Here is a 25678-nt window from a genome sequence, read left to right as displayed (position 1 = left end):
ATATTGTTCGTAACTCGTGAAAAAATGTTTTTTAGCTCGTGGAATAATATCACTCGCCTTCGGCTCGTGATATAAACTTCCCACTCGCCAAAAAACACTTTTTTGCACTCGTTACGAAATATACTATTTCATCACGCTGTGACGAGAAGTGAACTTTTCCGCGTGCCCATGCTCCGCGTGCCTAAAAGTTCACTTTTCGTCACAGCGTGATGAAAAAATGTTTTTTGCACTCGTTACGAAATATATTATTTCATCACGCTGTGACGAGAAGTGAACTTTTCCGCGTGCCCATGCTCCGCGTGCCTAAAAGTTCACTTTTCGTCACAGCGTGATGAAAAAATGTTTTTTGCACTCGTTACGAAATATATTATTTCATCACGCTGTGACGAGAAGTGAACTTTTCCGCGTGCCCATGCTCCGCGTGCCTAAAAGTTCACTTTTCGTCACAGCGTGATGAAAAAATGTTTTTTGCACTCGTTACGAAATATATTATTTCATCACGCTGTGACGAGAAGTGAACTTTTCCGCGTGCCCATGCTCCGCGTGCCTAAAAGTCCAATTTCCGTCACATTGTAATGAAAAATATTGTTCGTAACTCGTGAAATAGTATATTTCGTAACGAGTGCAAAAAAGTGTTTTTTGGCGAGTGGGAGGTTTATATCACGAGCCGAAGGCGAGTGATATAATCCCACGAGCTAAAAAACATTTTTTCACGAGTTACGAACAATATTTTTCATCACAATGTGGCGGAAATTGGACTTTTAGGCACGCGGGGCGTGCCGAAAAGTTCACTTTTCGTCACAGCGTGATGAAAAAATGTTTTTTAGCTCGTGGGATTATATCACTCGCCAAAAAAAACCTTTTTGCACTCGTTACGAAATCTACTATTTCATCACGCTGTGACGAGAAGTGAACTTTTCGTCACAGCGTGATGAAAAAATGTTTTTTAGCTCGTGGGATTATATCACTCGCCAAAAAAAACCTTTTTGCACTCGTTACGAAATCTACTATTTCATCACGCTGTGACGAGAAGTGAACTTTTCGTCACAGCGTGATGAAAAAATGTTTTTTAGCTCGTGGGATTATATCACTCGCCAAAAAAAACCTTTTTGCACTCGTTACGAAATCTACTATTTCATCACGCTGTGACGAGAAGTGAACTTTTCGTCACAGCGTGATGAAAAAATGTTTTTTAGCTCGTGGGATTATATCACTCGCCAAAAAACACTTTTTTGCACTCGTTACGAAATATACTATTGTTTTACCGAGGAAAGGTGTAGGGCGAACAGGCCAATAGGTGGACTCGACTGTTAATAAGGGGTTGAAATGTTGATAAAATTCAATAATTTTTCTTTCAATACAAGGAATAATTCTTTCCCTTTGTGACGAGCCTAAACTGAGCTCAATTGATGAATTTGTTTCTAAGTTATGAATAATTAAAAACAAGATCTATGCGCGCGCTCTCGCGCACGCTGATCTATTCATTTGTTGAAATGAAGAAATGGAATTCATTGAATTTTATTTTCTCATGAATACCTTATAAATATTGATAATGAATCAAAGAGAATTCGACTAATGATTGAAGTGAATAGCGAAGTAGAGTAAAAGAATCTATAAGGAATTTTTCATTTTCAATTAATTATCTTCAATTTTTTTAAATAATCGGTCTCCATAAAAGGACAGAGATTATCAATTTCACCGATGATATATGTACATGTGAAATATATATATATGACGTGAAAAAAAAATTTACCACTGAAGAATTTGAAATTATGTCACTGAAGAATTTCAGAATGCCGCGTGTTTTTTTTGTGAATAACTTCGTGTCACATATTGACTAATCAGAATTAAGGATGAGCGGTCAGGCGTTTCGAGATATTTCGATATAAAACAACTTCACGTTTCTTTCATCTTTAGTAAATAGGAAAAAGTCTAGTGTCCGTTTTACCCCACCCTCCCCTACCTGACCGATTTCACCTTTTATTGAATACTCTACCTCCATATGAGTCATGAGGGTTAAAATGCGGGTCACGAGGGTCAGAATAAGGGACACGAGAGTCAGAATGAGAGTCACAGGGTTCAGATTAAGGGTCACAAGGGTCAAATCGAGGGTAATGAGGATTACATTAAGGGTCAATGGCCTGTTTACTTCATAATGTTATTATCTAAATCATTTGTTTTGATGCTCTTCAATAACTGGAAAAATTCTGATAAAAATCAATGGAATTATCCAATTTTCCAGTATTTTTAATTGAATACAAGCGAATGCCAATTAACTAGTCTTAACTCAATATTAAAATAAGTCTCATAACAATCGCAGTGAAAATCTTACGCATTTGACTTCCGCTCCCTTTCGTTTCACATAGACTCGAGCCTCCAGAGGTGTCTGGAGTGTCGTTTTTTCCCTCGTAATGTGGGATTATAAGACCATTCATTATTATTTTTTTCCCCTCTCTCTTTCGTTTCACCTCGCGCTCTTCGGGTCAACAGATCTTGCGACGGAAAAAGGTGGCCGAGGTCTTGATTAAAAATGAGGGAAATATTTTTTTTATTGTTTAGGTAAACAAAGCGCGGTTTTTTCCCTCTAAATTGTCATTTTTTCCCCTCTTTGAGTGGAAAATTTGTCAAGGAACAGGAGTGATGATTTCCTTCAAGGCAATGAGATGAAGCATAATTACACGTCCAGGACAATTTTGTGGGCGCCTTGGATGTTGCAAAAGCAATCAACGGAATAGAATATTGTATGTGCGGGAGATGTGATGAGTGGCCACCGCCGCATCGAGTGCAAGGAAAATTGGCACTTTCCAATTATATTTCAAGCGGCCGAGGGATATAGAGCAATTTTACAGTCGTGGTTTTTCATAATTTTGCAATTATTTTTCATGAAAAATTAACGGAAGTGAGAATTATTGGACGTAAATGTTCAAGGGGGCATTTTTTTACATGGACAACTGTTTTGTGATGAATAAAACAAAATAGTTTTGTTAAAAAACGTGATTTCCATTTCAAAATGCGGATTAGGCCAATACAAAAGGAATTCAACTGAAAATTGACCGAGAAAAAAATAAAGTTTCATCTATCTAGATGAAAAATGACCGTCATTTTTTCTTGACAAGTTGCGACGGTCACAGAAGGGGGAGGGGGAATGTGACAGCCGTCATGAACGGCTCGTGATGTGACCGTAAATGACGGTCACATGACCGTCATATGAAGCATTTGCATCTCTAATGACAAAATAGTACTTTTCGACACTAGGCCGTGAGGAACTTTTCTGGTGAATATGAGGTTGCAGGACGAGCCGAAGGCGAGTTCTGTAATCATATGAGGTAAATCGCGGTTTTCGGGCCTAGTGGCGAAAAGTAACTTTTTAAGCACGCTTCGCCTAAAAATAACAAAAGTTTTTCTTTTCTTTTCATTTGAAAATGTGAATGAGTCGACGTTTTCCCCATTTTTTTGGGAAATAGAAGAAAATTGAAAAATTAAAATGAATTGATGATTTCTCATGCAAAAAACGGAGACGAAATTCGGAATGTCTCATGCTGAATTGAATGGTATTCACGGGATGAAACAATCTAAAAAAAAAGTGGTGGTGAACCTTCGAACGTTCACCGAACTCGGACGTTTTAAATCGTCCAGTGATCTCCCACCTGGTGCTTCCCCATCTCAGCAAAACTCTCGCGCCTTTTACGATCCAACGCAGTCTCCATTCTATTTCCAAGCGCACGACAACTCCGAGGGGAGTAATAATAAGAGACAGAAGAATAGGAAAGGGCAGAATATTTTTTTTCGCATATTTTTATTTCCATTTTTTTACATTTTTTTAATTTTCAAAATTTTCGTCCGTGAACATTGTGAGTTTCTTGTGAATTGTGCGGGGTAAAATGGGTCGTGCACTGGTGTTTATGTTGTGGGGATTCACTGCGATTGGCCTCGCACATGCAGGTGCCGAGCCGGAGGTGCTCCCTGGAAGTGATTTGAGTAATTTCTCAGGAGTAAGTTGATTTTTATTTTCATTAATTTTTTTTCCAATTATAAATTAATTTGGAAGCTGCAAAAATTCGGAGATGTGAATTGGATGCTAGCGATTGCCGCAATAATTTTTTATTCCGAAATTTTTACGGTCTTTGTTGTTAAAAAATAATTTTCATTGAACGATGTAAATTTTTAACGCATTACTGGAGTGAAAATGAGGGAAGATGACTGATTTTTTTATTCATATTTTAATGACATCTGTCATGCTCGAAAAATCATCTCGAACGTGCAGTTAGCCTCAATCGTATTTCGATTAGTCACGGAAAATTTGTTTGAAAAAATTGATAGAAATGATGTAGTGGGTCAGAAGTCAGTCTGTCAGTGGGTGAATGTATGGACTCGGTTCCACTTTCCTGTGCAGGCCGCAATGCCCGGTGTCCCGTGGTTGAGATCATTGTATCCCATATACATTTTAAATGAGGAAAAAAAAATAAAGCCAAAATTCTGAAAATTGAATATACCCTGGAAAAGGTGGAAATAATTGCTCGATTATGTGATTCTCTTCGGGAGTTCATTCCAAAAATTTCCATCTAGTTCATTTCCACCACAACGAGACCCAATTAGTCTCTCTAATTAAGCAATTATCTCCTGAAATATCGATTCTATAAGAAAATGTCAGAAGATACTTTTTGTGGAGAATTAAATTCCCCACAAAAATGACTTCTGACATTTTTCTTTAAACCGGAAATTGCAACGTTCAGGTCGACTTACTTTTCCCCTAAACCTCAAAATTACCCGAAAATTATTAAAAGTGCGAAGTGAGTGAAAAATAATGAATGAACAATAATAATCCACCGAATGTCTTGAGGAGATGATTCCAAAAAATTTCAAATAGCTCATATCCACCATAACAAGACCCAATTAGTCCCCCTAATTACGCAATTATCCCTTCAAATATAGATTTTAGGGGAAAATGTCATAAGACATTTTTTATGGAGAATTAAATTCTCCACAAAAATTATTTTTGACCTTTTCCCCTAAACCTCAACATTCTCCAGATAATCTCACGAGTACCGGAAATTGAAACGTTCAGCTCGACTTGCTTTTCCTCTAAACCGCAAAATTACCCGAAAATTATTGAAATTGCAAAGTGAGTAATGAAAAATAATAATCTCCAGGAGATTTTTTATGTTTTTTAAAAATCTTATTTCACATCGCTTCGACTCGGTTGAGTATATTGCAATGATGATCAAGACTAAATGGTTAGATCTCACCATTCTACCTGACCGGGAGTCTTCAGGAGATGATTCCAAAAATTTTCAAGTAGTTCATATCCACCACAACAAGACCCAATTAGTCCCCCTAATTACGCAATTATTCCCTCAAATATCGTTTTTAGGGAAAAATGTCATATACACTTTTTGTGGAGAATTAAATTCCCCACAAAAATTATTTTTGGCATTTTTCCCTAAACCTCAACATTCTCCAGATAATCTCATGAGTACTGGAAATTGAAACGTTCAGGTCGACTTACTTTTCCCCTAAACCTCAAAATTACCTTAAAATCATTAAAATGGCGGAGTGAGTAATGAAAAATACTTTTTCTCTAAACCGCAAAATTACTCGAAAATTATTGAAATTGCGAAGTGAGTAATGAAAAATAATAATCCACCGAATGTTTTCAAAAGATGATTCCAAAAATCTTCAAGTAGTTCATTTTCACCACAACAAGACCCAATTAGTCCCCCTAATTACGCAATTATCCCCTCAAATATCGTTTTTAGGGAAAAATGTCATATACACTTTTTGTGGAGAATTAAATTCCCCACAAAAATTATTTTTGGCATTTTTCCCTAAACCTCAACATTCTCCAGATAATCTCACGAGTACTGGAAATTGAAACGTTCAGGTCGACTTACTTTTCCCCTAAACCTCAAAATTACCTTAAAATCATTAAAATGGCGAAGTGAGTAATAAAAAATACTTTTTCTCTAAACCGCAAAATTACTCGAAAATTATTGAAATTGCGAAGTGAGTAATGAAAAATAATAATCCACCGAATGTTTTCAAAAGATGATTCCAAAAATCTTCAAGTAGTTCATTTTCACCACAACAAGACCCAATTAGTCCCCCTAATTACGCAATTATCCCCTCAAATATCGTTTTTAGGGAAAAATGTCATATACACTTTTTGTGGAGAATTAAATTCCTCACAAAAATTATTTTTGGCATTTTTCCCTAAACCTCAACATTCTCCAGATAATCCCATGAGTACCGGAAATTGAAACGTTCAGCTCGACTTACTTTTCCCCTAAACCTCAAAATTACCTTAAAATCCTTAAAATGGCGAAGTGAGTAATGAAAAATAATAATCCACCGAATGTTTTCAAAAGGAGATTCCAAAAATGTTCAAGTAGTTCATTTTCACCACATACAAACCCAATTAATGCCCCTGATTACGCAATTATCTTCTCAAATATCGATTTTAGGGGAAAATGTCAAAAAATACTTTCTATAGAGAATTAAATTCTCCACAAAAATGATCTTTCATATTTTTCGCTAAACCTCAACATTCTCCAAATAATCCCACGAGTACCGGAAATTGAAACGTTCAGCTCGACTTACTTTTCCCCTACCTCAAAATTACCTGAAAAAGATTAAAATTACGAAGTGAGTAATGAAAAATAATAATCCACCGTGATGAAGCCCACGCGAACGTCTTCAGGAGATAATTAGCATGATTTACATTTCCCTCGGGTGTGTTACGTTACTTAAAAATAATCTAAAACAGATAATTCAGTTTGTAGTAAAACCAAAGGCGCAATGTCTGCTCCATATACCCAGGTAATTGTCGAAAATTAGTGCTCATTACGACCGTTCCCAAATACCTCAACTGGCATGCAAACTCATTAACTTATTACGTGAAATTATTCCCTCCTGGTGTTGGAAACAATTCATTTAAATAGTTATAATTTTTTTCACTTGTAAATATAGAAATGGGTGAAGGTGAAATACTTCTGGTAAGTCAGTTACCCAAATTGCTAAATTGACGGTATTATTTTGCGGTGCATTTATGCTAGTTTAGACCCTCAACGCATGAATCAGGCGAAAATTGAAAATTCTCGGGTAAATTAATTTCCGCATAATTAATCATCTTCGTCCTCTGGCGTCGCAGTACCAGCCTAGTCCCGTAACGCGGTATTCGCGCCCGGAACTGCGTCTGTAAAATATTTCAAGCGAACGGATCCGAATGCCAGATAAAAGAGAAAGGGGAGAAGAAAAAACGGGTGCAAATTCGTTGAAAAAAAGTGAGAATACAGTGAGGTCGAATGAGCGATGGCAATGATGGTTGAGGTAGATAATGCCCCGTACTCACAGAGACACGAGATTTCCGCTTTTTCGGACGGCAATTACGAAATCAAAGGCGAAAGGTCGAGACCAATTTCACAGTCACCATTTTTACGCGTTTTTTTGGTATTTACAGACCTTTGGACTTTTCGTGTTCTAGGTCGCGAGGAAATCCAGGGGAATTACATGTTGGCAAATTGTGATAATTGTGCAAGAAATGGAAAAATGTCGAGTTGAGGTTGTTAGGGATATTCAAGTATGTTTTGCAGTTTGGTACAGACCACATTATAGATTCAGCCATTTTCAATCATAAAATTTGTCAATTAAATCTCATTTCCTTCTATCATGTATAATTCAGTAGCGAAGTGGTAGAACGCTATAAGTCAATTTTGACTATTGACCAGTTTTCAATAAATATCTCGGAATCTAAGGAAGTAAATATTAAAAAAAAACAGAATCTAAGGGAGATGGCAAAATTTTTATTATGACCTTTTTTGTAGAGCCGATTAAGGGCTACATTAAATGTAATCACGAAAATTTCGCTATCTCCGTTAGATTCGGAAATATTCCTCAAAAACTCAATTGGGAGATGAGTCGACTTAAACCGGTTTACCACTTCGCTACTGAATTCATTGTTTATTTCACTTGATTAAATTCAATAAGATTTTTTTAAAACTAATTTTGTCAGATTTTCCTCTTAGTTGACTGTTATCATCATCATTATTCTTATTATCCCTTTCTTCGATTCAGAAATTTCTAGTTTTAGGTAGAATTCAAGGAAATTCATGAGTTTTAAGTGGGAGTGAGATAGAAATTTCACAACTTGATTGAATTTACAGTGGAACATGAATGTTCAGAAATAAAATGACATGAATTTTTAATTTTCCCCTGAATGTTCCTGATTTTTCTGAAGTTTCACAGGATAATTGACCTGAAAAATCAATAATTTTATTGACTTTCAGATCATTTGAACAGAAAATTAATGGAATATTTGATTTTTTAATGACAAGATTTCATGAAATTTCAGTGGAACTTGAACACGATAAAAATTTCCGGAATTCGGCATGGAAAATTCATAGGAAAATTTTTAACAGTTTACGTACACACATACACACACACGTACGAACGAGGTATCAAAATTGCATTTTCGGACTTTTTGGATCATACTAGTTCAATATAATATAAAAAATCTAAAACTTGAATTTGAACGATTACAAAGCTTCCACCCGTAAGCAAAAATAATAAAATTGGATGTTTTTCTTCAATTGCTAAAAGAAAGAATCCGTCTCTCGTAAATCGTGGAGAATAATTTACGAATAATGAATAAATAACTCATACCTATTCATGTCTCAATGTCAGGAAAGTTTGCAGTCATGAAGAAAGTTTTCTCCTTTGTTCAGAGTAAAGATAGAGAAATGAAAACTAAAATATTTGTCAAGTGCTCATAAAAAATATTTAAATTTCACGGTTCAGGTGATTAATAGCCCGAGTCGGTAGAAAATTCAATTTCCAGTTGAAAAATTATTGCCAATGCAAACAGCTGGAGCAGTACAATTTCCAAGAAATTGAGAAAAAATTTCATGAACTCAAGTAAGACTGCGCCCTGGAGGTCTAAGAAAGCACCATTACCTCGAAAAGTGCAATTGTCGCCTCGACATGAGAATGAACTTGAAACCCCGTGCATTTCTTCGACTTAACTGGAATAAGATGATTACGAGCGTTAGAGAGTTAAACCTTGGAGTGAAAACACAACTTGTACACCTGTGGACTACGTAATTGATGACACTTATTAGATTTATGAATAACTTTCTTCTTCAAGATGTATTAATTAGGTTCGCTCACTTGATGTAAAAATTTACTTGTTGTAAAAACCCGAAAATTTAATTCACTCACGAATGGTTGAGAAAAAAAATGTCGAAATGCTCGAGTCAACCCTAAGTTTATTACAGTTTTAGAATAATTAGCATTTGGTTGTCTGTAGTTCGATTAGATTTATTTACACTATTTTATTTGATTCTGTTTTCTTTCCATTTCCGTCTTCACAACTAGTTTAATTTAATTTAATCCATTCTTATTCTTATTATATATACAAAAAAATTTCACCGGTTTTTCGTTGCAAGGGTTAACTTGCCAACGCGGCCATCGCCCGAGGGCCTTCAGCCAGGGAATGTTGAATGTGGAGTGGATTTTTCAGTTGGAAATTCCGTGGAATATTCGGTTTGAAAATTGTGTTGAATTTTCAGTTGAATATTATGTGGAAAATTGTGATGAAAAATTGGTGTGGAATTTTGGCCCGGCCGGGGCTCGAACCTGGGAGCTTGAGGTTGTGAATCTCATGCTGCTACCAAGTGCGCCACACAGCCGGGTTTTATATATACATTTTTCCCTCATTCACTAGTTATAACATTGAATGAAGAGGAATTATTCCTTACTCCTAAACTTCTTTCAGCCATAACGGTCACCACAGCAATTCACATGAATTTATCCGAAAAGAAAAGATAGAAACACAAAAAAAAACAATTCTTTATGTGACGACGACTGAGAATTCTTCATCAGGGCAATGTATTTAATCTAAAACCGAATTTCAAAAAAAGCAAAATTTCAACCTGTCATTTTAAACAGCAAATTAAGTTGTGACAAAGAGTCTTAAAACTAAAATAAAATGACGCAAATAGTTTACCTAATTGTCCAATGATGTTATGGACATTACAAAACGCAAAGAAAGAATTGTTTTTTTGTGGTTCTTTCTTTTCTTTTCGGATAAATTCATGTAAACTGCTGTGGTGACCGTTATGGCTGGGAGAAGTTGAGGAGTAAGGAAGAATTCGAGACGGTTGAATTATTTTGTTAAGAAGAGGAATTATGTTAAAGATCAATCAAGTGTTTTTTTGTGATTAAAACAAACACACAGAAAAAAGGCATTTGAAATCTCATTCGAATAGAAAAATCTCTTCATGTATTCCTGAAAATTTGAAAAATCTATTTTTCCCTTCATATGGTAAAAGGATATCGGTACTCCTCATTCCTATGGTCGGATTCCAATCAGCATTATTATGGAAAGGAAATGAAAAAAGAATCAGAAAGGAATAATCGGATAGAAAATGTTTTTTTTCTTCTTTTATGTCGGCGGGAACTTCGAATCCTTTTTTTTTCTCCAAGTATTAGAGGGATATCAACATTTCAACGAGAAGAAATTCATGAAATGCAAAAAAAGGTGGACGGAAAGAACTAAAAAAATTAATTTTTCAATGTCTCCGGAAAGTTTTAAAATCGATTTGTTTTTGAATAATGAAATAATATCCATAAATTCGATCTCTATCTTTGTCTTTTGATAGAATGACTAGAATTACCTAAATGGCAATGCATAGCAAAAATTACGAATTGGAGACTGAAAATTTTTAAAAAAGGATGATCGACTAGACAATGGAGAAAATTTGTTTTTCTTTATTTGTGTCGGTGGAAACTTGGAATCACTGTTTTTTCTTCGAATATGGGTGGGATATGAATATTTTGGAATTTTATGATGTAATTTTAATGAAAAGAAATGAAAAAAACGTTGGCAGCAAGAAATTAAAAAATTAATGATTTTATATGTTTTTATGAATGCATGGACTAACAAATTTTTTCACATCGTTTTATAAATAACCCAATAAGAGTTGCTACATATCAATAAAAGAGCCCCAAATTTGTGCATCAAAAGTAGAAAAAAAATCAAGGGCTTGTTTCAAGTGCATAATTATTTTCTTAGACAGGCATAAAGTCAACAAGTCTGGGTTAATCAACATCCACACGTGTAAAACTACGCGACGAGGAAGACCGGAAGTACACGCAGTTTCTGTATGCTTGTTTGGGACGAGAGAAATCTCATCGAGTGAGGTCACACGAGACTCGCAATAAAAAATATCAAGAAAAGTGAGAGACTGAAAAAAGGAGTTTTCACTTTCAAACGATGATCTCAAGTCTTAACATGTAGAATTGACTGCACGATTAAGTAGTACAGTTCCTTTTTACGATTCGATCTTTCTGGGCGCATGGGAATTATGGGTAGGCGAAGAAAGTTCTCGAGGGCACACAACATCCTTCACCTTCGACCTCTCGACAAAATTTTTCCTCAGGAGAAAAAACATTGAAATGAAACATGAAAAAACATTAAATTTCTTCAAGGTGAATCGGGGAGAAAAAAGAAAGTTCAAAAATTTGAATTTTCATGAGGAGAAGTGAAGATTCCCACGCTTATTAAAAATAAAATTCAATTGGATAGTTGACATAACGATTAAAACATTGAGAGTATATGCGAATTGCCTTTCACTCTCGCACAATCCGGGACTAATCTATTGTGTGAGAGAATTCTTCTTGAAGTGTTTTATTTTTTCCCTTCCATCTACGTTCTAGTTTTACGCTCCTTCTATCGTTGCGGTGTTTTTTCTTCTCTACTATGTTTATAGAAAACGGGAAAACCGTGTGACGGTGGTGGTTTCGTTCCGAGAAACTCCACTGTTTTTGTTTATTCTTCCGTGTTTAATTGTCGGAGAATAAATAGAAAAATCTATTGAACGATGGACCGGTGAACTTTCATAGGGCATTTAGTTCTCTACAGAAAGTGTCTTGCCATGTTTTCCGATAAACCCATCAATTACTGAAATTTTACACATCTTCTGAAAAAAGAAAAATAACGATTTTTTCGTACATGTTATCGTTTGCTTTTAACATGGAATTATGCCGATTATTATCGACTTTAGCGAAAAATGCTCCACAAAACTTCTTGCAAGAAATTAAATTCTCTACAAGAAATGTCTTGTGACATTTTTTGACAGATCTACTAGTTCTCGCGATATCGCGCATTATCCAAAACCAGAAAAAAAACGCCACCTGTCGAGACGCTGTGCAATCCGCATTGCGTCCTCTCCGTATCCATCATAAATCATAAAAACTAGGTATGACCGAATGGTTTTCTAATCCGTTCACTCGCACATTGAACTCATTCCACGGAAATTTATCCACAAAGAGCAAAAAATCCCACTGACTACTCCATAATTTCCGTTAAAACGACAAAATCGGCGATGAAATAAAAAATCGTTTCCCGCCAAGTGAAAAATCTCCTCATAACCAAAGAAAATGCTTCCGGTCTGAGAATTATGTAAAAGAAATTTATTTATGAGGGTATTCCGATTGAATTTGCGGCGGGATAAATATTTTGCGCGCCTGAGGCGCAATAAAATAACTTTTCCTTTTCTTTCTTTCTTTTTTTTTTGGTTATGGTTCCAGTGAAAGGATGACCGCTCGGGGATGCCCCTCTCTCCGTAATTCCGTATTGGACGCGGGATGACCGGTTATGTGCATGTACGAATGCCGCGACACACGGGAGAATGGGATGAGACTGATAACTATCGGTGAGACATTCTAATCTGGAATGCGGCGAGTTACTTTCTTCGGAGGATGTGTTAAGCCGCTAAGTGATTGATGATTTTTTCATTAGAAAGTCGTTGTTATTCGATAGTTGAAGAGGTCAAGCGTTTTGGAGATGAGGAACGAACATATTTAATGAATAAAGGAGTTGAAAAGAACATTTTTAGATTTTTGGGGCAACGTTTTTTTTTTGACTTCGAAAAATCCCCGATATCGTGAGAACTGGAAGATCTATCGAAACATGCCATAAAACATTTTTTGTAGAGAATTAAATTTCCTACAAAAAGTTACTGTTGAATTTCTTTCTGAACCCAACAGTTTCGGAGGTATCTGAGGTATAATGGGACTTTTAATAGTTGTTTCAAGTTGAAAATGATTGAAATGTCTATCTTTTGAGTAATGATTCGCGTTGTTCAATTCAATCGTCAAAAATAGCCGCTGAATACTCCCCAATTTTCTGACATAGACGGGATAATTTTTGAAGAATGTTTTAACTGGGGAAAGTTGAGTCGAAAGTCGGCAGGTGTGAGGACGACCCGTGTATTTGTCTCAGGTGTGCTGAAGCCCTGAGGAAATCTCCGAAAGATATTTTTCTACAATGGAAATATTTCGGAAACGAGTGGTTCTAGAGGAAAACATCGTAAAACCTTCTCTGCAGATCCTGAAATTCTCTATGAAAAAGGTATTTTGATATTTTCCCGTGCGCCCACTCATTCCCTGGATATTTCCCAACTCATCTTTTATTCTGTTCCCTCGCTGAATTCATCAGTCGACATTGTAGATTAAATTTTCCACGTAGACGCCGGCACTTTCTACACATCCCCGGGTGCATTGCGTGCCTATTCAGTCCTCCCACAATTCACATTGTGCGACATAAATGGATACATAAAAATAACAAATTCAATGCAACGAAAAATTACAATTGAATTTGTACGCAGATGCTATTTAATTTGATTGATTTACGTGAGAGGTCGATTTCTCACGCCCTTGAGGTGCATATAAGGAGCTCAATTCAATTCTCCATTTCAACAAAATCATTCTTTATTTCGTTCCGCAATTTTTTTAATTGCGGCAGAAAAAAGGCCAAAAAGGCATTGAAATTTCTGAATGAAGAAGATTAATTGAGGCCATTCTCCATCCCAAAGTGATGAAGTAATAAATTGACTCTTCAGATAATTATTGACTTTGAAAAAATGTGCTGTAATAGCCTTTTGTAATTTTTTTAAAGTTGGAATTTTGTGATTTTTTATTACTGATGGGATGGCAACTATGTGAGGAGACATTAAACAGTTTCGTAAGACAAATAAACTGCCCTAAGGAAGTGTGTATATAACACAAAACGTTGGCAAAATTAAAAAAATGGGGGGACTTTCATTTTTTTAAGTTTCAAGTTTTTGTATTTTGTCTTAGTTGTGCCCGTCAATTGGCTGGAAGGAGTTGTTCAATAATGACAAACAGAAACGGTTGGATAAATTATGAGATGAATAACGTTGAGTGCATTTTTTTTATTCATTGTGGCATGAGAAAAATATGTTACGAATTTCACAACAAAAAAAGTTGGTCATTAACAATCGTTGATTTGTTTGATTTAAAAGAATATATTTTTTAAATTGCAAATAGAGAAAATAGTCATTTTTGTGAATAAAGAAACTCTCCGTTCCAAATACCAATTTCACTGGGTGACCTAAGGGTCACCTTGAACCATTATTCCCCCGAGTAGTCGTAGATTTCACTGTTTACAGCAGAATGGAGGGATTTTCTGGCATGCATTATTATACCTTTCATTGCGAAAGATTTCGAGTAATTTCCGGGAGGATGAAAGCCCGAGAAAGCAGTTATTACTCTATTCCTTTCTGGATGATGCATGTAACATGGACGCCTGTATCTCCTCCATATTTCTTTTCAAATTGAATCAATTCCGTTCGTTTATCCTTAATTCTCTCGATAATAAGTAGTTCTACCGGAAAACACGATAAGACATTTTTCACAGATCAAGAAATTCCCCACAAAAAAGATCTGTTAGAGATTTGACTGATGTTAGGGTGGTTGGGGGGAAGTGTGATGGAAAGGTGAAAAGTAAAAGACACGCGGATTACAAAAAAACTCACTGGTGATGTACTTTATTGGTGGCGCAAGTCAGCACGCACGAAAAAAGTTAATAGAAAAACTTATTCTTTTCATATATTTTCTATAGAATTTGCTCGACTCAAATTTTCCAAGTTTTTTTCATTCTATTTTTCTTTTCTTCTCATCAAGAAAATCAAACGAAAATACTTGAACTTGAACGAGAAAATTTGAGCCGAGAAAATTCTATAGAAAATATCTCAATAGAATAAGTTATACAGAAAAATTGAATTCTATTGACTTTTTCTACTGAATATTTTCTATTGAATATTTTAATAGAATCGGCCAAAAACTAATAGAACAGTTCAATAGAAATTCAATAGAATTTTCTAACGGAATCGATAGGTTTTTCTATTAAGGATAATCGGGCGAGGAGGAAATGTAGGAGGTGAGGTGGAGGGGTTTTTATTGTTTTCCTGCAGAAAACCAATCGCTGAGCACAAAAATTTTTCCCATTCGGATTCAAAATTCAGGCAATACTAGGGAGTACCTCCGGTTAAAAATTATTTCTGGAGCTAATTAAATTTATTTGTATCTGTTCCACGCATTGGATGGCTTTCAGATTGTTTTTTTTAATAAATGAATTAAGATATATGGGCACCTGTTCGTCTGAAATTCAGACACATTTTCATTTTATTCAGACGTTTTTTAGGGTCTGAATAATGTCTACAAAAGGTGTGTGAAATTCAGACATTCGTTTTTGCTGTGTTGAACTCGGTTGAACTCGTTGAACTCGGTGACGACGATACTAACTGACATTTGGCGATTTACTCCGTGATTTGAAACTGAACCCCAAGCCCTTCGAGATTTTCCGTTAAGACCGGTAACTTTTAATGATGAATAATTTGCTGTATTTTAAACAAGATGATATGATGTTTTCCCCTACAGCAACTGTGAACCCTCCTAATGACGCCGGAAAAATCTGTTACAGTTTCCAACTCGTCACACTCCAGACCCTCGCGTCCGGCTGTCCTCCACCCAGCAACAGCAGATCCTCACCGACGTCCAGCAGCACCAGCTGCGCTACAACTTCCCGGGGAGTTCCCACGTGACCTTCCCACAGTCTCAACTGACCTCGAAGTCCGACGCGCCACTGTACCCTTCCCTCGCGAAATACCGAGTCGATCGGACGAAGCAATCAACAGACCGGCCCTTCCCGCAGACCTCCCAGTACTCGATCCCCCAGTTCCCCTCCTCTCTCTTCCCGAACTTTGCGGGCCCGACGGACCTCCCGACGACCTACTACAACGACGCCTCCTCCATCAGCCTCCAGAACTACTACGAGAAACAACGAGAACTCGATCTCCTCCGCAAGCAACGAGAGCAACTGATCCTCGAGCAGAATGAGCTCAGAAGACAGCAGGAGTTGCTCCGACTCCAGCAGCTGAAGGCTCTGACTTCAACCACGACTAGCACCACAACCCCAGCGCCAACGAGTACCTCCCCGGTGTTGTTATCCTCCCCAACAGCAAGACGAATCACGCCAGCGGAATCCGAGCTCTTCCTGAAAGCAATCGCCACGCATCAAAAGAAGTTCTCGACAACAGCGAAACCGCTCACAACATCGCTCACACCGCTCACAACCACAAAAGCCCGTCAAGAAGTGAAGATAGAGGAGCCCCAGGACATTCCCAAGGATCTTCTGCAGCTCATTCAGGCGCAGAACCCTCAACTGATCGGCACCGGCAAGAACAAGCCTCAAATCAAGATCATTTACCAGACTGAGAAGCCACCAACGAGGGCCACCAAGCCAAAGACTTCTGAGAAGGAACAACTGCTTCGTCAGCTGAAGCTAGCTCTCGCGGAGAATGGCGACGAGGGGGGGAAGAACGTGACGACGAGGGACCTGGTGCTGCCCAACGGACGTAAATTGCAGATCATCCAGGCGCCAAACGGCCTGTCTTCCATTATTCCGAATGAGGGTTCGAGTCAGTTCCAGACGGTGACACAAGCACTGGATCTGAATTCCGGCTCGACGACGACGGTCAAACCTGCCAAGGCAGTCCTCGAGGAACTGACGAAAGGGGTGCTACCTCCCGGCGCTGATTTCGAGGTCTTGAGGCACAAGGACGATGGAAAGCTTGAGGACGTCGCCAGGTCGACGATCCAGGGGGCCGGGAAGAAGGTGACGTTCGTGGTCCTGGAGGAGCAGTCTGATGGGACCTTCAAGGTCCAGGGGGTGAAGGGCAACTCCAAGGAGGACGGAGGAGTCGATGTGGAGAGCATCGTGGAGAAGATTAAGAAGGGAGAGATCAAGCTCCCGCCGAGCTCCAAGAGCCCCAGGGAATCTAAGACCACTACAAGGGTGAGCAAAGTTGAGGAGAAGGTGACAACGGTCAGGCCGACGACTATCAAGTACACGGGGGTGCCCAGTTCCGCCAAGATCAGGGATAGGTGAGTTTAGAGCTTGAGTCTCCGTTGCTCATACTCGATTTTCTCGGAAATGAGTGGGTCTAGACGAAAACTTTAGAGGACCTTTCTTGGGCATAATTTTATTCCCCACAAAATTGGTTTTATCATTTTTTCTCCTAGGACCACTCCTTCGCCGAGTAATGACCCAATTTTGAAAAATTTCAGCGACACATCGGCTGATTACTCTCCCCAAGTAACAGTAACCCCAAAATCAGTGTCTCAACTCGACAATTACGTGACGTCAGCATCAACTCAATCCGCTAATATCTACAACTCAATCTCGACGTTCAATCCAACAACAGTGAGAGCCCCGTCCACCGCGTACAGATCAATCTCAACGACAATTCAACCACCGAGAAGCCATTTCATCCCAACAATGGCGCCGGTTAGCGAAATCATAAGTACGACACATCCGCCGGTATTCACGACCTCGTACGGGCCTCAATCCTCGTCGTACGTTCACTTCACGTCGACTCCATTGGGTTCGACCGTTTCACCGTTACCTAGGGCCATTTCCAGCACTGAGGCCTCGAATCTCAATAGCGCCGGGGCCAGTGAAAATCTGATATTCAATGATTTTGGGGGGAATACTGGATCGTCGTTCGAAACGGGTACTGGGGGGGAGTCTCAACCGCTCGAGACCATTGCTAATTTTCTGAGGAGGGAGGGACTCTTCGCCATGGCCAAGTATCTCAGGCAGTCTGGACTCGATACTGTACTGAATGAAACTGGTGAGTCTTTTTTTATTTAATGGGATCTAAGAACATATTGACGAAAAAGAGCGCCGTTAGCGATATGAACCCCACCAGTACGGCGGCCATGCCATATATAGACCTGAGAACTTGACCTATCGACCGGCGTCTGTGTCTGTAGGTCCTTTCCGTGATTAATAAAAATTCATTATCTTTCGTACTATTGTAGATATCGAAATTCTGAAAATTTCCCCATGAAATAGATAAAATTATCAACACAATGCGACTCGATGTTTTTTTCAAGTTATTTTTAATATTTTTCTTAAATACATAAACAATATAGAATTAATTTCGATGTCAAATGCATATTCAAACCTCTCGTTTATCGAGCCAATTTTCATCAAAAATTCTGAAATTTTTCCCGAACATACTCTATACATTCCTTTGTCGACTGGCGCAGACGAAGTTTCGATTCACTGAATTACTAATTTGTTATTGACAAATTTTCGACAATCACCGATCTTGGAAACCATTTGTACTATCGAACTGAGATTAGTCTTAAAAATTCCAGAAAAATCTGTATAAAGGAATACCGTAATCGAACAACTTGTTGAAAGCTCAAGATTATCATCAAATTTTAGATGATAATTTTTTATCATCAGTGTAGAAATTGTTGCGTATTGAACAGCGAGTTCCAGTGGACCATATTTCTTGATAAAGAAATCATCAGAATCTATTAGAAATCATGGAAATCGCAAAAAATTAAAAGAAATCATGATTTCTAATTCTTATTGAGAAATCACAGAAATCATTCAAGAAATCGCAGAAAATCGTCCCATTCTGGAAATTACTGAGCCACCCGTTTGAGGAGTGACCAACCCCTCGCTTGGATATCTTTAAGCATTTCTTCATGGGGAAGAAGCGAAAAAAGTGCATATAAAATTTGTTTACAATTTTTGTCATCACAAAAAAACATCAATAACTTTTTTTGCCCGAAAAAAAATCGCCGGTCGTAATAGAACATTTCACATTCCCTTCGTGTTTTCCCATCTTTAAAGAAGCAAAAAAAACAACGTGTGGATGAGAAATTGAACGAAATTTCGCAATGAAAAGGGAAAAAAACTGTGAGAGAGCGCGTGAGAACGCGATTGGACGCGTTGCGATGTGAGTTAATGAGGAGTATTCCAAGTGTCTTCCTTATTGAGACCCACCACACGAAGACGTATTACTTACTCTCGCGGTGGATGATACAAGAGTCATATCGTTACGCTCTAATCGCGAATTTATTCTCCCTCAATTTTTTTCATCAATGACTTGCTGTGTTCGTTCCACTTCATTGGAGGGATAATAACAGGGCACTAAATTTTTATTGGGTCCATTAATGTCCAAACAATTGTTTCTAATGGTTATGATTTCGTTTCATCGCGAGAAATATTCCTGATACGGAAACGATTGTTGTGTTCTGAAGAACAGGGACATTTCATCTGGTAGTTTATTGCTGTTTGATGGAGGAACTTCCTCCGCGGTTGTTCGCGGAGATTGCCTGGAAAGGCAATTTTCATTGATCATTTGCAAGGCATGAAATGGGAATTAAGTGGATTTATTGAGCGGAAAAAATCTTGTACTGCGGTAGGAGAATTTCTCAATTTTTTCGCAAAGGGATAGTATAATTTTTCGATGTTTTCTGAAAAAAATGCGAGGAAAAAAAATTTTTTCTTTCAGGTCCTTATACGATATTTGTACCAACTGACAAGGCCTTCAGGACACTCCTGGTGCAGCTAGGAGGTCCTGAGAAGGCTGAACAAAAATTCAAGGAGAATCCAAGATTGTTAAGTGGCGTAAGTAAACAAGTGGACAATGGGAATGATCCCCATATGACCCCCACGATCCTTATTCTGACCCTTGTGACCTTTAATCTGATCCTCGTGACCCTCATTATACCCTTCGTGACCCTTATTTCGACCCTTGATTTCGGCATTTTAAGTTCGAGTACCAAATTTTTATCACCAGAAGTCGATTTCGATTTTTATAATATCGAGAGATATATAGACACCCTTATTTTGACTCTCGTGACCCTTAGTTTCTGACCCACATGGCCCTTACCTGGAACCTTAATCTGACCCTTGTGACCCTTATTTGGATTCTTAATCTGACCCTTGTTACCCACGTGACCCTTTATCTGACCCTTGTGACGCTTAATCTTCTGACTCTCGTGAACCTTAGTCTTATTCTCGCGACCCTTAATCTGACCCTTGTGACCTTTATTTGGATCCTTGTGATCCCTATTCTCTGGCCCTTGTGACCCCTATTTAGACCCTTAATCTCACCCTTGTAACCCTTATTTTAAACCTTGTGACCCTTAATTTGACCCGCGTAACCTTTATTCTGGCACTCATGACTCTTATTCTCACCCTTATGATCCTTATTTTGACCCTTGGAAACGATTACAAAGCTTCCACTCGAAAACAAAAACTTATTCAATGTTTTTTTCAACCACTTAGAAATCGTGAAATATTTTGAAAAAATTCTGAGGTGTCAATTGAATTCAAAGCATCATCTCAAAAATTGACAAATTTCAATTTTTCATTGCAAAAATCACGAGAAAAAATTATTCGATAATTCGTGAGATTCTCTCGTGTTGTCTCCAATGTTGAGGAATTTTTTCCGAATTTCAATGAACAAAAAATGATTATTTTCAGTTATTATTGCATCACGTAATCCCAGGTGCCTTCAGAATCGACTCATTGCAAGACGAAATGACAGGAGTTTCACTCGCCGGAACTCAACTGAGAGTGAATGTTTACGATATGCATGATCAAGAGTGGAATGACGTTAAGGTAAAACAGCAGAAAGAGTAAAAAACTGCAGAAATTAATAGGCAGAACATTTTTTTTAACGCAAAAACGTTCGCTAATTAGTGAAAAAGCTTATTAAGCCAATCAATTTTTTTACTATTCTACGTTATGTCCGGGCTATCTACACGGTCAAATCATGTATTTTTTTTACTAATTAGTGAATATTTTTCTGAATCAATTGACATGCAGGTGACAACGATAAACGGAGCAAGAGTAGCGCCAAACAAACGTGACATAGAGATACCCCAAGGAATTGCCCATGCAGTAGACCGTGTTATGTTTCCACTTCCTGTTGGGGATTTAACGCAGACCCTTGCTGCCGATCGTGAACAGAGATTCGGTACTTTCCTGAGGATACTACACGCATCCGGTCTCGAGGATACCCTTGCTGGTAATTAATGCATTTGTTTAAACAATTTTAAACTAAAAAGTACAAATTGTGCAACTTTTCATCTCTGTAAACGAACAATTTCGTTAAATGCGCAATTATCCCGATAATTAGTGATTTTGAAAGAAAATTGAATAAGAAATTTTTTGTAGAGAATTTAATTTTCTACAAAAAAGGTCCTGGGGTATTTTATCCTAAGATCGACAGCTATGAAGATATTTGAAAAAATAAGGAAAAGGATTTGAGTCGAGCGTGAAAAAATCTCACAATTAATGATTTAACAGAAAAAAATATCGATAAATTTAAGAATTTTTTTTCTGTTCATATTACCTGAAATAATGTGAACTAATGCTGCCATCAAAATAAATTACAGAGTTTTGTTAACAAGTGGAGCAACGAATCCTAATTGCAGAATCTGTGGCAATCTAATAATAATGGAGAAAAAAAAGATTAAATTGTGTTATAAAACGTATTTTAATGACTGATGAGCATCAGAGTGAAAGTGGAACAGTTGAAACATTTCAAAGATCCACTAAAATGGATTACAATTGTATTTCTTTTTTGATTAGCAAATGAATCTGGAGTGTTTGGTCGACATTTGAGGAATAAATTCCCTCAAATTTCCTTTTAATCTTGTGAATTAACGTGACGCGAGGGCGGAATTTCATTCAGGTGGGCTTTCCGGGATATTATATGTGCCTTCCTACTGTGTATTCATGTTATATAAAGTGGAGGGGGAGATTAAATCGTGAGAAAGGATGCGGGAATTACTTATTCGTTCTTCTTTCTTCAATTAAAGAGAAGATTTTTTGAAATGTTTATTTTGGGAGAAAGTGTTGAGAGACTTTTTTTGAGAGATTTAATTTTTTGTAAGGAATAGGATTCGTGTGAAATGGTTCAGAAATATTTAGACACCCGTGGACTCGCCCAAATCGAAGCAAATGCGTTAAAAAAATGATTACATTATACGACTCTTTGAAAATCGGTTCAATTCAATTTTTACTATCGGCCAGTTTTCAATATTTCGGAATCCGAGATGATGATTTTGTTAGAACCTTTTTTGTACCTCCCATTTCGATTTTGGTGAAAGTCGACTTTCCCCCTGGAAAAACAGAAAATCTGACCCTTTGAAAATCTGGAAAAAAAAACTTTTTCAGTTTTCACTTTTTCCACATACTTTTGAGAGTTCTGAAGAGCCCGTCGTTTGAATAGTTGGAATCAACGTTCACCCGGCTAAAAAATTCAAATTTGGCGAAAGTCGACTTTCCCCCTGGAAANGAATAGTTGGAATCAACGTTCACCCGGCTAGAAAATTCAATTTTGGCGAAAGTCGACTTTCCCCCTGGAAAAATCCAAGATCTGACACTTTGGCCCCCGGTGAAAAATTTGTTTTTTCAATTTTCACTTTTTCCACATACTTTTGAGAGTTCTGAATAGCCCGTCGTTTGAATAAAAAAAAAAAATTCAAATTTGGCGAAAGTCGACTTTCCCCCTGGAAAAATCCAAGATCTGACACTTTGGCCCCCGGTGAAAAATTTGTTTTTTCAATTTTCACTTTTTCCACATACTTTTGAGAGTTCTGAAGAGCCCGTCGTTTGAATAGTTGGAATCAACGTTCACCCGGCTAAAAAATTCAAATTTGGCGAAAGTCGACTTTCCCCCTGGAAAAATCCAAGATCTGACACTTTGGCCCCCGGTGAAAAATTTGTTTTTTCAATTTTCACTTTTTCCACATACTTTTGAGAGTTCTGAAGAGCCCGTCGTTTGAATAGTTGGAATCAACGTTCACCCGGCTAAAAAATTCGATTTTGACGAAAGTCGACTTTCCTTCTGGAAAAACCGAAAATCTGACCCTTTGACTCCGGGTGAAAAAAAAATTTCTTATTTCAGCATTTGTCGCGCCTCCGGGGGTTTCATTGGCATAAAAATCGTTAGAAAATGCACAATCAACCTTCACTTGGCGAAAAAATTCATCCTGACCCTTGATCCACGTGAAAATGAAAATTTGTTTTTCGTCTTTTCTGTCACCTCCGAAGGTTTTATTGGCATCAGGGGGTCAATAAATACAGAATGTATTTATTGACAGCGCGACAAATAACCGACGGTGAGAAATTTATCCATTGACAAATTTTCCACCGACAATTTTCCCCATATCCTGAATTCCCGAGGTACGAAATACCACCGACAAATTTTCCGGAAATTTCATGGAAATTTCATCCTGTTCCGAAGCAAAAAATAACTAAAAAAGAAAAAAATAACTCCGAATTCATACATAACATTTAATTCGTAATTTTCAATTCGATAACTCACATTTTACATACACTTGCAATGCTTCTGCCACTCCAGCAAACAAATTCCCCTCAATTCACAGAAGTACGCTATTATCATTAATTAATAAATATACATTGCAACCAGTAACTGACATTGAATCAACATATAATTACAAACAATACGGCATTAAATTTCAAATCGTTGAAGCATTCGCTCTGCTTCACTTTCAAACTACATGGTGAACATACCAAAAACATCGTCACAACAGCTTCTACAGCCTCAAAATGGCTACAAAACGTTTCAAATAATTCAATTTGTCATTAGAATTGTAAGAAGATACAAGGTTCTTAAGACGAAAAGAGAGGGGGTCATCGGGAATCCTCGCTAATTACTGTTTATCATTCGAAATTGTAAAGACATGAAATATCGGATAATTTCGCGACGGATATAATGTACCAAGGATAAATTGTCTGCAGAATCGATGTCAATAATTCAATTGTCGCTGGAGAAATTGTCTTCAGTTTTCTTTTCATTTGAGAATTTTGACGCGGACATTTTTTCCGCAGATCATAAAGCGTGTTACCCGAATTAAAGGCTACAACAAATATCATTACGAAAATTTCGCTATCTCCCTTAGATTCTGAGATATTCTTCAAAAACTCAGTTGAGATTTAAGGATAATCAGGCGAGGAGGAAATGTAGGAGCTGCGGCGGAGGGGTTTCTATTGTTTTCCTGCAGAAAACCAATCGCTGAGCAAAAAAATTTTTCCCATTCGGATTCAAAATTCAGGCAATATTAGGAAGTATCTCCGGTTAAAAATTATTTTTGGAGCTAATCAAATTTATTTGTATCTGTTCCACGCATTGAATGATTTTCAGATTGTTTTTTTTTTAATAAATGAAAAAATATTAATCCATGCGAAAAAGTGGCAACATCGTCGGTAGTTTTTTTTTCACCAGAAGCTGGTACCACTGGCTCGAGGGAGCTCCAATCACAACGCTTCATCGCTCTCTCTCAAGAGACGTTTAAATTGACCGCGCCAACCCCACCCGATCGGTACTTGGGACGTTGCTGCTCGTTTGGGCTGCGTGCGCAGAAATTTCATTTTTCAGTACTTTTTTCGCTATTATTAATAAACAATGCTCCTAGGCGACAATCTTTTTCACTCAAAAAATCATTGATCACATGTTCTAAATGTGTCTAAAGTTTCATGACTTTGGCTGCATTTTTTCCTTGGGTTTTGCAGTTTTGTTGGTGATTTCCATAAGATCACGGGTTGAATGACCACTTTTTCAAAAATTCATAATAAATTAACCATCCTCCCCAGCACTCTGAAACTTTGCACACGCCTTTTCCATCATTTAAAGAATACGTAAAAAAAAGAAAAAAATCGCTGCTTTTTTCCAACCCTCCCAGCTCGCCCGATTATCCTTAAATCGGCTTTAACTGTTTTACGCTTTCGCTGCGGAAATAAATGAATGAATCAAAATTTTTATGACAAAAAAAATCAACGTCTGTTCTTCAGGTACGAAGACATTCACAGTATTTGCCCCAACGGACGCTGCGTTCACCGCGGCAACATCGAATTCCGGGCGACCAGTGTGGACCGAGGGCGATGGTCCAGAAATTGCAAAAAACATAATTTCACGGCATATAATACCAACAACTATGTACACAGCCGGCATGAGGTTTTACCACCAGAAGGACACACTCAGGCCCCAGTTTACACTGAGAATCCAGAAAAATGGAGGTCAGTAATTGATTTTTTATTACATACGAGTGAATTTATTCCCGTGACTTTCGAAAATTAACGCGAAAGAGAGAGGAGCAGCCGTGGGCTGGGAATTTCGTCGAAAGTTATCGTTTCGAAATGACTTTGGTGATGGTCATAATGACCCTCTTGCCCCAGTAAAATAATCTTCTGTTATTCGAACTCCTCTCACCGCTCATCTAACTCTGATTCATCGTTTTTTCTAGGTTTTCGATTTTCGTATTCACTGATCATGCGATTATCACGAGAACTATTGGCTTTAGGGAGAAATGTCATACGACATTTTTACGGAGAATTAAATTCTCTGCAAAAAAGGTCTTGACACATTTTTTCGTAAATCCACTCGTTTCGGAAATAATCACGATTTGAAGTTGAATAGAAGATAATTAAAATTATTGCGGCTGTTCTCACCAGTCTCTAACAATCACTCACTACTTT

At 37.6% G+C, this 25678-nt stretch overlaps 1 protein-coding gene across 1 annotated transcript in view; it reads left to right on the top strand.

Moving 5' to 3' along the window:
• Positions 1-3881: 3881 nt before the first annotated feature.
• LOC107039624 overlaps positions 3882-25678 on the top strand; it is a 28854-nt gene continuing 7057 nt past the window's right edge. Inside the window, exons 1-7 of the mRNA XM_015259340.1 lie at positions 3882-3992; positions 15782-17244; positions 17401-17993; positions 19677-19792; positions 20654-20791; positions 20999-21200; positions 24995-25219. Of these exons, the coding sequence (XP_015114826.1) occupies positions 3882-3992; positions 15782-17244; positions 17401-17993; positions 19677-19792; positions 20654-20791; positions 20999-21200; positions 24995-25219 (2848 nt within the window). The remainder of the gene's footprint in view (positions 3993-15781; positions 17245-17400; positions 17994-19676; positions 19793-20653; positions 20792-20998; positions 21201-24994; positions 25220-25678) is intronic.

Source organism: Diachasma alloeum, unplaced genomic scaffold (assembly GCF_001412515.2).
Source record: "Diachasma alloeum isolate Michigan unplaced genomic scaffold, Dall2.0 Dall_scaffold_00302, whole genome shotgun sequence".
Lineage (NCBI taxonomy): Eukaryota > Metazoa > Arthropoda > Insecta > Hymenoptera > Braconidae > Diachasma > Diachasma alloeum.
Note: the sequence above shows the minus strand (reverse complement) of the source record. Positions and strands in the feature narration are given on the sequence as shown.